The following is a 13634-nucleotide window of genomic DNA, read 5'->3' on the forward strand; positions in this document are numbered from 1 at the left end:
TACCTTCCGTTCCATCGCCGGCCTCATGGTTCTTGTAGTTCGCCGGTACATCGCGACAAGGGAGGAATCCTCGCGGCGAACTACAAGAACCATGACGCTGGCGAAGGCACGGAAGGTAAGGTGAGCATAATGTGTGTACCTTCCGTTCCATCGCCGGCCTCCTGGGTCCTGTAGTTCGCCGGTATAGGCTGTGTATCGGCATTCGGCAAGCATCGCGACGAGGCAGGAACTTCACCTGTCAGCCGCTACTCAAAGGCAGCGCGCTGGCCAATCAGAGGCAAGAGGCTCCTGCCTTTGACGTCAGCGCTCTGGCAGCGGAAGTTCCTCCCTCGTCATGATAGTTACCCGATACACAGCCCGTACCAGCGAACAGCAAGTCCCAGGAGGCCGGCGATGGAACGGAAGGTAAGGTAAGCATAATATGTGCGTGTGTGGAATAGCACAATAGGGGACCAGGATGGGACATTTAACAAGTTGTGGAACGAATTGTCTGCATTGCAATGATTTCCTATGGGAAATCTTGCTTTGCTGAACGAGTAACTTGGTTAACAAGCACACTCCCAGAACGGATTGTTCTCATTAACCAAGGTTCCATTGTACTTTGAGAAAAGAAGTTAGTCTTCCATGAAAACCGTATTGTGACAACAGTTATTTCCCACACAGAAATATAATGATACCAAAATGCAAACATCGTCTAGCACTTTTATGGGCTGAAACACAACATTATTGCTCCACCTAGTGGTCCGATGTTAGATTTGCAAACATTTTTTTCCAGTTGGAGCTGTTCAGTGGAGAGTAAGTCTATGTAAAATAATGAGCCTATATAATGATTAAACTACCACACAGTGTGTAAATGTCATCCCACAAGAATATAGTATTAAAGATATCACCCAGTATACTGTAGCAATAAGCCCGTTAATAAGGCACAATCAGGAGGTGAAACCCCTAATCAACTAAGTACACATCTGCAATACCTCACCCATGTCAGGTCAGACACCCTGTGTAACGTGCCCCAATGCGCACGTTTCGTGTTTCTTCCTCGGGAGGAAGGCCGTGGCTTATTGCTACAGTATACTGAGTGATCTCTTTAATACTATATTCTTGTGGGATGACATTTACACCAGGGCTGTGGAGTCGGAGTCGGAGTCGTGGAGTCGGAGCTCATTTTGGTGGAGTCGGAGTCGGAGTTGGAGTCGGTATAAAATGCACCGACTCCGACTCCTAAAATATATAATAAATTGGGGACAGGAGTGCAATGCAGAATGTGCTGAATATTTTACTAAATAATAACATTTAGTATAATGCTTATATTTAAGTGAAAAATTTATTGTAGTATAATGTGAACATCAGACATTTAATTGTTTTTATGATACAATAATCAAGATATTAGGATAGAACATAAAATATTTATTGGATACAACTTTAGAACACAAAAAACTAATAAATTGTAAATATGTAATATTATATATATATATACACACAGTGTATATACACACACAAGATATATATGTAATCTACTGTATATTACATAGTGTATTACATATTTACAATTTATTACAGTTTTTTGTGTTCTAAAGTTGTATCCAATAAATATATTTTATGTTCTATCCAAATATCTTGATTATTGTATCATAAAAATTATTAAATGTCTAATGTTCACATACACATATTCATGTACTACAATAAATTTTTCACCTAACTATAAGCAATATATGTAGGAGTCGGAGTCGGAGCCGGAGTCGGAGTCGGAGCCGGAGTCGGAGTCGGTGCAAGAGAATTTGAGGAGTCGGAGTCGGAGTCGAAGGTTTGGCTTACCGACTCCACAGCCCTGATTTACACGCTATGTGTGGTCATTTAATCCTTATATGATTTGGGTTTTGGACCATATATAGGATTCATCTTGTTGTACTGGAACATATGGGATTCTCTGTGATCCAGCATATCATGTACCCCCATACTGCCCACACCTGTCATGTTTTACACCTAGTATCTTTGCTAGGGACTCCCTATGTTCACCTGATCCTTATTGAGTGGATGTTATTCATTGTATTTTACCTCTTGCTGTGAAAATAATTTCTCTAATAAAACTTTTTCTATTTTTTGCAAGAAGGTTTTGTGCGATTACATCATTTATGAGTCATGTTTATGGCTCTGACTACTTTAACCCTTGGTTCGCTTATTTTCATTCTGTGTGAACCCTTAAATAGGTTTGTATGCTGTCCATTTGTGCCACGGGTCACACTGCCCGTTGGTCCGATAGTTTGGAAGAAAGTCAACGTGATAAGTTTTATAGACCATAATGATGGTAAAGGCAGCTCCTGCACCGTCCACACAGCGGATGAGCACACAGAGTTGCACATGCAGCCGGTCACATCTGCAGTTTGTTCACCACCATGTATGTATAAATCCACTGCAATCATACGGCAATTGCAGAAATCACACACAAGGTAAAGACTTGGAGCTGTGAATCTGCACACATTCGGACAGCCTCAACATTCGACATTACTGGAGTGTATGGGCTTGGTTCTACAGAATAGAAGATGTGGATCCGTCCTTACCACTACTACTCACATAACAAGAAGAAAATGGCGCTGACGACCACCCCTCCGGACAGCACATGTTCAGTACTCAGCTGGTGTGCCGGCTTATTCATCGCTCGGAGCTGGTCAGTAATAGGATGAGTCCAGAAATTGCCAAGAAGCAACGCGCTCAGAGCAATGACAAAGAACCCGTAGCGGGCACATTTTGAGATTTCCATTTTAACTGCGCAAACGGACTCCACGTAGAAATCCAGAATCATGACGGAGAAAATGACGGTGACGAATGGCATTACCAGGGACCACCACGACTCCACTTTGCTCTGAAATGAGGGAAAAACACAACATTTGGACTTAGAACCAGCAGTTATATAGCTCAAACTACCAGAAAAAAAAAAAAATATTAAAAAGCCTTTAGTGCCATGTTAAAAAGAGATCATATCATTCAAATTTTGTTTGTTGGTAAAACATTAAACATAAAGAGATCATATCGAGTCTTCAAACGTTATAAACCTGCTTATATGTGTTTAATCTGTAGGTTAAAACAGCATTACAATGTTGTCCTGCCACTTTACTGAAAGTGCAGCTACTGGGAGAAAATTAACTTTATTCCTCCTGGGAGCTGCTGGCTTTGGCTTTCAGTCATAGAGAAGCAGCCGTTGTGGCTTCAGTCACTGCTCAGCACACAGTGAGTGTTAGCTATAAGCTTGCCTGTGCAGAGCGAGCCATAAGTAAACGTGAAGGGGCAAGACTATAGCAGACACTCACTATGTACTCAGCCGCACCTCTATGACTGAAAGCTGGCGGCTCCAGAGAGGAAATTAGGTACATTTTCTCCCTGTAGCTATGCTTTCAGGAAGGTGGCATGACAGCAATGCAACTATCAGCGTAGATACTAGAGTAACCCTCTAACTGTTCTGCAAGCTTGTAGTTTGGTGACATGACAGGTGCCCTTTAAAAAAAACAAAAAAAAAAACCAAAGAAAAAACAAAAAAGTTATTCTCTATCACGTAATAAGTAATGTATGAAGTATGACACTACGGTTCCATTTCCCTTGTTACAAAGTGGTGTCCCTAGCCGGACAGTGTCAAAATACTCCTCATTATATCAGTAATACCCATATGTCACTTAGTTCATATATTTCCTTGAGGAATAACATAGGGACGGCATAACACAGTGTTGTAATAAGTAATGCAGATATCTTAAAGAGACAAGTATATAATAAAACAGATCAGAGCTGACACGTCCCCTAATGTTTATTATGGCGATGACCATTCATCAGGGGTAACCATAGTGTTGAGTATTTGGCCATTTTTCCCCCCTTTTTACTTAAATGCATGTAGTTTAAATTAAACTTTATTTTTGTAATTGAGTTTTATTGAAACTTTTGCACCATTTGCCTATTGTAGCATCTGTGCCGGACTGTCTATTGCTAGCTGAAGGATGAGCTAACAGAATCTGTCAGTGAGCTTGTTCTGATGAGAAGGACGGAACTCTTATTTGCCTTTTTATAAGCCAGTGTCCGCTGATTTATTACCACATGAAAGCCAGCTTGGTGGTCATAAATCTGGGGAGAAGCTGAGAAAACTAGATGAGAGGTACAAGCTCACTCATGGATCCTCCGTTAACTCATTCTGCAATAAACAACGTTCAAGGAAAGAAAAGAGCCTGTACATGCCAAACGGTACAAATGCCTTAAAGGGAACCTGTCACCACTTTTTTGCCTTATAATCTGCGGCCACCACCACCGGGCTCTTATATACAGTATTCTAATATGCTGTATATAAGAGCCCAGACCGCTGTGTAGAACATAAAAAACACTTTATAATACTTACTTAACGGTTGCGCGGTTGGCCATATGGGCGTCTCCGTTGTCCGGTGCCAGTGCCTCCTCTTTCGGCCATCTTCGTCCTCCATCTTCAGAAGCCGCGGTGCATGACGCGTCCGACGTCATACACACTCGCCGGAATTCAGGTCCTGAGCAGGGCAGATCAAAGTATTGTAGTGCGCCTGCGCAGGATCGGCGAGTGTGTATGACGCAGACGCGTCATGCACCCAGGCTTCAGAAAGAGGACGAAGATGGCCGAAACAGGCGGCGCCGGCACCAGAGAGCGGAGACGCCCATATGGCCAACCAAGTGACCGTTAGGTAAGTATTATAAAGTGTTTTTTATGTTCTCACAGCGGCCTGGGCTCTTATATACAGCATGATAGAATGCTATATATAAGAGCCCGGTGGTGGTGGCCGCAGCTTATACGCCAAAAAAGTGGTGACAGGTTCCCTTTAACGGAACCATTTGCTGAAATTATTTTTAGCCCAAAAATACAATCTTTTATGTAAGAAAATAATCCCAAAAGATGTGCAGATCGTTAACGTCAATCATTCCCAGCCGTAAGGAGCATTCAGCCCGAGGCTGAGCTTACTGAGGAGTTACAGACGGATCTGGTTTCTCTCTTTTTTCTCTAAGTGTCATCTGGACACTTGTATAAGACATGACGTAAGGCGTCTACAGATGGGCATGGCGATTACCTCGGTAGTTGCAGTGAGCACGATGACCCATGGGCACAGCAATATGACAGAGACCAGGTGAGACAACGCTTGCAGACGCTTGGCTCCACCGATATCTAGAGAAAGCTTTCTGGAAGCTGCGTGGAAACCAACATTGAAACATAAAGCTAACACAAGCAACAGCACTCCTCCCTGAAATCACAAGAAAACAGAGGCACGGCCATTAATACAGCCTTATTATTCAAGAATAAAAAAAGTAATAAAATATACGGGTCCAGATACAGTGGAGGAGTAATGAAAAATGTGAGAAATCCCAAAAAGCCACATACAAGCAGATCATGTGCAGCACGGCTTCATTAAAGGGGAGAATCTGCACAGGACGCTATGCTCTGTGCACACGTTGCTGTTTACATGCATTTTTCCTTGAAGATTCTAATCAATACTACAAGGAAAACTCATCCCAGCAAAGTCTATGAGAATTGTGACTTGCTGTGCACACGTGGCTTCTTTTTTATCTGCAGATTTTGTTGACGAAAGAAGCAGCGTGTCAATTGTTTCTGTGTTTCTATAATCCCCTGCAATGCTATATTACTACAGGGGATTACATCTGATACTTCGCCTCACACACCGTGCATACAGCATGGTGTGAGAGGCTTTCTGTAGCTCAGTAACCCGGGGTCATCATGCCATGACAGTGATCAAGTCCCTGTGATCGCATTACAGGGACCCGATCATCAGGGAGAGGTGATTCCTCTCCCTTCCTTCTGAATGCTGCGTGACACTGATCGCAGCATTCAGGGGTTTAAACTGCCAGGAGTGGCGCAGGTATCGCTCCGCGCAGAGGGAGCCGAATCTTGGCTGTAACATCAACCGGAGACCGGGTGGCGATCTCGGGGGTACAGTTCCGAACCCCAACGATCGCCATGAAAGAAAGGAAAAAAAAAAAAAAAAAGAAAAACAGCAGGAAAATATGCAACTGAAAAAAAATGCATAAATTCGATAAAAAAATGCTTGTTTTTTCAGCTGTATTTTTCTTGCCAAAACATGCTTTTTTATATGCAAAATATCTGCAAAAAAAAAAAAAAGCAACGTGTGCACATAGTCAAGGCCGGGTTCACACAAACATACGCAAATTTATCCATTTTCATCCAAAATAAAAACAAATTATGTTTTTCCTTATGTATTATGTCGGTCTTCATGATCTGCATTGCTTCGGTGTGTCCATTTTGTATGTCGGCATGGCGTATGGTTTTTACATGAACAATAAATAAAGGTCAAATCCACTTTCCTATCGGAATAATTGGAACGCATTGATGAAGACCGCATGCATACATATGGTAACCCGTACGTGAGCAGTTTTTTTCCCCCGCACACACTGACTTATAATGGGTGACTGATCCCGAATGCAGACTAAACTAGCCACACTGCAATTTTTTACATGCAGACCATGGGTCCGCGTGTAAAAACGATTGTGTGAAGTAGCACCCTACCTTACGTTGGTCCTTGTGCACACAGACTGATTCAGACTAGGTGTGAACAAGCAATTAAAGGGAATCTGTCACCAGGTTTTTGCACCCCCATCTGAGTACAGCATAATGTAGAGACAGAGATCTTGATTCCAGCGATGTGTCACATACTGAGCCCTCTTCTGTCATTTTGATAAATTCAATGTTTTATCTCCCAGTTCAGCAGGAAGTCTCACACATTTACCCCAATAGTGAGACAGTCGACAGCCCAACACCTATCTCCCTTTCTTAAAGGGAAGCTATCAGCAATTTTTTGCTCCCACATCTAAGAGCAGCATAATGTAGAGACAGAGACTCGGATTCCAGCGATGTGTCACTTACTGAGCTGTTTGCTGTCATTTTGATAAAATCAATGTGTTCTCTGCTGCAGATCCAGCAGTTATACATAACTCATTAATATGCTGGACTACCTGCATCACACCAAGTAGTCCTGTAATGATAATCTACTGCTGATTAATCAGTGATGTTATTAAAACTACACTAAGCAGCCCAGTAAGTGACACATCACTGGAATCAGGATCTCTGCCCATACATTATATGCTGCTCTCAGATTAGGTGGAAAAAACCTGGTGACAGATTCCCTTTAATGAGTGACAACTGCAGGTTTCATCTTTGTAACCTGCACCTATTTCAGTCTTGTCCAGCGTCATAGCAAGAGTTATTGGGTGCCAATGGAGGCAACCCTGCTCGTGGCGCTACTCAGTTTGTGTAACGCCCATCGATGTGAATAGGGGACACATTGAACTGGTTTAGCAATGGGAGGTTCACAGCGGACATATCAAATATAGGAGTACCCCTTTAACTTGAATAGAGCGGAGTTGCCATTCTCTCGAAAGAAGGTGCACAAGAAAAAGGCCAAAAGGACTGTAATCCCTTTGTTCTTGAAGATAAGCGGGAGTAGGTGGTCAGATTCCCACATCTACATTATATTCTGACCAACAATCAGGAGCAACAAGTACGCTTGACTCCTTCACTAGACAAATAGGGAGATTTAAGAGCCTGAGAAAGCAGTGGTTGCTATAAAGGCAGCCATATTGGTTGTCAGACAGCTTCTCAGACATAAATTGTCTTGGACTACCCTAACTCGGAAAGATAAGACGCAGATCTTTGCTTTGGGAGCGCTGATGAGGTCTGTGTCCATTTGAGAATACGGAGAGAGTTCCCAAAAAACACAGAGCACAGGACAGTTGAAGGCGTCTGCAACCATTTCACTGCATTTGTGCAAAAATGGACAAACTGCGGCTGTAGGATACAGATGGCACCAGAAATACACTTATACAGGTGGAGAAAGACCATCAGATTCTTCTTACCTTGTGGTCGGCCACACCTAAGAGGGAGAAAGCCGTGTACAAGAAGTGTGTAAGTGCACTGTCGTGATGTCCTTCAGCTACACGAGGAACGTTAAGGGTGAAATGATCGGATCATAAGAAAGTGTTCATCTGGGCCTGTTCTGGCCATAGAAGATTGACGGCCTGCAGATACCAAGAGTGACCTTCCTGCCTATCACCACACAAGTGCAGCTGTCTCCTTATTTCTACCTCCTGATTTTTTCCCCCGGTGGCATGCCCATCTAGAAGGCAGCATGCCCAAATATCTCTTTCCATCAATTTGCAAATTTTGTGATGGAAACGCACTGCATGAACTACTGTGCCTCTTCATTGATGAATTATTTTCTGACAAAAAAGGGAATTTTGTTTACTTACCGTAAATTCCTTTTCTTCTAGCTCCTATTGGGAGACCCAGCCAATTGGGTGTATAGCTTCTGCCTCCGGAGGCCACACAAAGTATTACACTTTTAAAAAAGTGTAACCCCTCCCCTCTGCCTATACACCCTCCCGTGGACCACGGGCTCCTCAGTTTTGGTGCAAAAGCAGGAAGGAGAAGAAGGGAATTTTGTTTACTTACCGTAAATTCCTTTTCTTCTAGCTCCTATTGGGAGACCCAGACAATTGGGTGTATAGCTTCTGCCTCCGGAGGCCACACAAAGTATTACACTTTAAAAAGTGTAACCCCTCCCCTCTGCTATACACCCTCCCGTGCATCACGGGCTCCTCAGTTTTGGTGCAAAAGCAGGAAGGAGGAAACTTATAAATTGGTCTAAGGTAAATTCAATCCGAAGGATGTTCGGAGAACTGAAACCATGAACCAAAAGAACAATTCAACATGAACAACATGTGTACACAAAAGAACAACAGCCCGAAGGGAACAGGGGCGGGTGCTGGGTCTCCCAATAGGAGCTAGAAGAAAAGGAATTTACGGTAAGTAAACAAAATTCCCTTCCTCTTTGTCGCTCCATTGGGAGACCCAGACAATTGGGATGTCCAAAAGCAATCCCTGGTTGGGTAAAAGAATACCTCGATAAAAAGAGCCGAAAAACGGCCCCCTCTTACAGGTGGGCAACTGCCGCCTGAAGGACTCGCCTACCTAGGCTGGCATCTGCCGAATCATCGGCATGCACCTGATAGTGTTTCGTGAAAGTGTGCAGACTCGACCAGGTAGCCGCCTGACACACCTGCCGAGCCGTAGCCTGGTGTCGCAATGCCCAGGACACCGACGGCTCTGGTAGAATGGGCCTTCAGCCCTGCAGGAATCGGAAGCCCAAAAGAACGGTAGGCTTCAAGAATCGGTTCCTCGATTCACCGAGCCAAGGTTGACTTGAAAACCTGAAATCCCTTACTCTGGTCCGCGGTAAGGACAAGAGCGCATCAGACCGGCGCAGGGGCGCCGTGCGAGAAATGTAGAGCCGGAGTGCTCTCACCAGATCTAATAAATGCAAATCCTTTTCACATTGGTGAACTGGATGCGGACCCAAAGAGGGTAAGACGAAACGGGGATACCTTAGGGAGAAAGTCCGGGACCGGACGTAGAACCACCCTATCCTGGTGAAACACCAGGAAGGGGGCTTTGCATGACAGCGCTGCCAGCTGAGATACTCTTCTGAGTGATGTGACTGCCACTAGGAAGGCCACCCTTTGCCTTGCCCACTTTCTTTCGCAAACGGCCAGGGAGTAAAACCCTGATCAGAGCACCAGGATAAGAAGATCCTCCAAGTCCTGTGATAGATCTTGGCGGACGTTGGTTTCCTGGCCTGTCTCATGGTAGCAATGACATCTGGAGATATCCCTGATGACGCTAGAAGCCACCACACAGTGAGGATTAAAGCCGTAGAATTCAGAAGGAAATATGGCCCTTAAGGCAGCAAGTCTGGTCGGTCTGGGAGAGTCCACGGTTGACCCACCGTGAGGTGCCACAGATCCGGGTACCACGATCACCTCGGCCAGTCTGGAGCAACGAGGATGGCGCGGCGACAGTCTGACCTGATCTTGCGTAACACTCTGGGCAGTAGTGCCAGAGGAGGAAATACATAAGGCAGTCGAAACTGCGACCAGTCGTGAACTAGCGCGTCTGCCGCCAGAGCTCTGTGATCCTTGGACCGAGCCATGAATGCCGGGACTTTGTTGTAGTGCTGAGACGCCATTAGATCGACGTCCGGCGTTCCCCAACGGCAACAGATCTCTAGAAACACGTGCGGGTGAAGACCATTCCCCTGCGTCCATGCCCTGGCGACTGAGAAAAATCTGCTTCCCAGTTTTCTACGCCCGGGATGTGAACTGCGGAGATGTTGGAGGCTGTGGCTTCCGCCCACAGCCGAATCCGCCGAACTGCTCGGAAGGCTTGATGACTGCGTGTGCCGCCCTGGTGGTTGATGTACGCAACTGCCTTGGCGTTGTCCGACTGAATTCGGATCTGCCTGCCGTCCAGCTACCGCTGGAACACCTTTAGGGCTAGATCCACTGCCCTTATCTCCAGAACATTGAACTGAGGGGAGGACTCTGTCGGAGTCCAGGTTCCCTGAGCCGAGTGGTGGAGGAAGACCGCTCCCCACCCTGACAGACTCGCGTCCGTCGTGACCCCAGCCCCGGCTGGGGGCCGGAAGGATTTTTCCTTCGCCCAGGAAGTGGAAAGAAGACACCACTGAAGAGAGGTTTTGCTGCAAGGGAAAGAGAGACGTTCTTGTCTAGGGACGTCGACCTCCTGTCCCATTTGCGGTGTCCGATAGAATCGGACGCAGACGAAACTGCGCAAGGGAACTGCCTCCCTTGCTGCCACCATCTTCCTGGGACAGTGCATGAGGCGCCTCAAGGGGTGACTGGGCCCGAAGGAGAGATTGCACCCCTGTCTGTAGTGAACGCTGACTATGCAGCGGAAGCTTCACTATCGCTGAGAGAGTATAAAACTCCATCCCGAGATAAGTCAGTGATTGGGTCGGTGTCAGTTTTGACCTTGGAATTTTGATGATCCACCCGAACCCCTGGAGAGTCTCCAGAGCAATGGTCAGGTTGTGTTGACATGCCACCCAGGAGGGTGTCTTGACTAGAGGATCGTCTAGGTAAGTGATCACCGAGTGGCCCTGTAGGACCGCCACCACTGCTGCCATGACCTTGGTGAAGACCCGTGGGGCTGTCGCCAGGCCGAATGGCAGTGCCACGAACTGAAGGTGTTCATCCCTGATGGCGAAACGCAGAAAGCGTTGAAGCTCGGGTGCGATCGGCACATGTAGATAAGCATCCTTGATGTCAATTGATGCTAGGAAGTCTCCTTGTGACATCGAGGCTTCAGAGTGTTCACCGCCTGAAAAAGTGCATCGGCTCACTCGGGGGGCGGAGATGTTCTGAAGAAACGAGTCTGAGGACGAGAGCAGAGCTGTATCCTGTAACCGTGAGACAGAATGTCTCTCACCCATCGGTCTTGGACTGGGGCAAGGACGAGACTGTCTAGTAACTTCATCCAATTGATCGCCAAACAAACGGTCGCCAGAAAATGGCAAACCGGTTAAGAACTTCTTGGAAGCAGAGCCTGCCTTCCATTCACGTAGCCACATGGCCCTGCAGACTGCCACTGAATTGGTGGATGCTACCGCTGTACGGCTCGCAGAGTCCAGGAACGGCGTTCATGGCGTAGAACGAAAACACCTACGCCTGAGAAGTGAAGGACACAACCTGCGTGGCAGAGGTATGTGCAACCGCAATAATCTCAGCCAGAGAAGCTGAGATAGCTTGGAGTGCCCTCACGGCTGCGAAGGCTGGAGCAAAAGATGCGACTATGGCTTCATAGATGGATTTCATCATAGGCGTTATTTGCCTGTCAGTGGCATTCGTGAGAGATGGACATCTGCCCCTAATACTACGGATCTAGCCGCCAGCGTAGAGACTGGAGGATCCACCCTGTGACACTGAGCCCAACCCTTAAGCACGTCAGGGGGGAAAAGGGTAACGCGTGTCAATAAGGCGCTTAGTAAGCGCTTGTCCGTCAAGTTCTGTGCTACTGGACGGCCCCTCTGGAGTTAGAGTGATCGAAAACACGCACTCCTGATGAAGTCGGGGAAGGTTCCCAGCGGGCCCGCTTAGCCTATCATAGGCCGCGGTCCGTGACGGAGTTCTCACCGTGGGATCTGGGTGTTACCCCAGGATGTTGTACCGACCCAGAGGGACCCGGGAGCGATGAACTCACAGCTCCCTGGCCCTGTGTTATCGGTCTGGACTGCATGGCTTCCAGTATCTTAGCAGACCCTCTGTCCATAGACTGAGTCCTGGAATGTGAAAGCTATTCAGAGATTTGCTGATTCCATCATGCAAACTCTGTCGCTGTCATCTGTGCAGTGCCTGTAATATAGCCGCACAAGAGGTACCGGTTGTAAAATAAGCCAGTGCCTTGGCACCCTTACTCTTTAAGAGCAGACAACAGCATGTCGTCCGCAGAGTAATCAGTGAGGGTATACAGCCAAAAGCAAATAATGCTGCCGAACAGTGAGATCATATACCATATAAATAAACATTATATATATATATATATATATATATATACACTGCGGCACCAAGGGGGGGACAGCACCTGAAAAACTGGTGCCCCCCAGTGCTCAGTGAGGGGGAAGGAGGATACCAACGTATGCTCCAGCCCTCCCTGCCGACGTCCAGTCGGCCGTCCCGTCGTTACCCCTGACTGGCAGGCCCGAGAACGGGAGTATATGGCACTAGGCCGTAAGAGCCGGGGACTAAATTTAAAAACGCGGCCGGCAAACATGGCGCGGTCGGCGCGGTAGTCCCAGTCTCACAAACCAGTCAGCAACCGCTGCGGCGTTTGTAACACAGATGCTGCATGCACCGTCCCTCAGGGGACACAGAGTACCTTATGATGCAGGGCTCTGTCCCTGTAGTCACAAAAGTGCGGGAATCTGGTGGCCTATAGTGATCAGTGAGGGGTGTCGGAGGACAGCGAGGTGCGCTCCAGCCCTCACTGTAGGCATCATACCGACCGTCCCGCCTTTCTCCCTGACTGGCAGGCTCAGGGGCGGGAGATTAACACACTAGGCCGCAAAAGCCGGGGACTAAAGTAAAAACCGCGGCCGGCAAACAGGCACGGTCGGCGCGGTAGTCCCAGACAAAAAATCCACACCGCAGTCGCAGCTGCGTCTGAGGCCAAGGTGCTTCATGCACCGTCCCAACGGGGACACAGAGTACCTGTAGATGCAGGGCCATGTCCCTGACGATACTCCGTCTCCTGTCCGGCAGATTCCCCCAGGGGCTGCGGATGTGGCTTGTGGCCACCAGATTCCCTGCCCCGGGTCTCCCTCAGCTGCAGCCAGAAGTTGCTGAAAACATGGCTGACGACGTTCTCTGAGGAGGAGGGAGGCGTGGGCGTAGTCACAAAAAGTGCGGGAATCTGGTGCCCCAGCGTGAGTAGTGAGGGGGGCGGAGGACAGCTCAGTGTACTCCAGCCCTCACTGTCGGCGTCATACCGACCGTCCCGCCCTTTTCCCTGACTGGCAGGCCTGGGGGCGGGAGAATCCCATACTAGGCCGCAAAAGCCGGGGACTAAAGTTAAAACCGCGGCCGGCCGGCAGTGCATGGTCGGCGCGGTAGTCCCGGACCCATACCCACGCCGCAGTCGCTGCAGCGTCTGGGCCCAAGGTGCTTTATGCGCCGTCCCAACGGGGACACAGAGTACCTGTGGATGCAGGGCCATGTCCCTGACGATACTCCGTCTCCTGTCCGGCAGATTCCCC

General features: G+C 47.5%; 1 protein-coding gene across 1 annotated transcript in view; it reads right to left on the reverse strand.

Annotated features, from left to right (window-relative positions):
- Nucleotides 1-13634, reverse strand: part of SLC30A5 (solute carrier family 30 member 5) — a 99769-nt gene that overhangs the window by 34167 nt on the left and 51968 nt on the right. Inside the window, exons 7-9 of the mRNA XM_075342454.1 lie at nucleotides 7882-7958; nucleotides 5067-5237; nucleotides 2572-2860 (exon numbers count right to left, since the gene is read on the reverse strand). Of these exons, the coding sequence (XP_075198569.1) occupies nucleotides 2572-2860; nucleotides 5067-5237; nucleotides 7882-7958 (537 nt within the window). The remainder of the gene's footprint in view (nucleotides 1-2571; nucleotides 2861-5066; nucleotides 5238-7881; nucleotides 7959-13634) is intronic.

This window comes from Anomaloglossus baeobatrachus, chromosome 1 (assembly GCF_048569485.1).
Source record: "Anomaloglossus baeobatrachus isolate aAnoBae1 chromosome 1, aAnoBae1.hap1, whole genome shotgun sequence".
Taxonomy (NCBI): Eukaryota; Metazoa; Chordata; class Amphibia; order Anura; family Aromobatidae; genus Anomaloglossus; species Anomaloglossus baeobatrachus.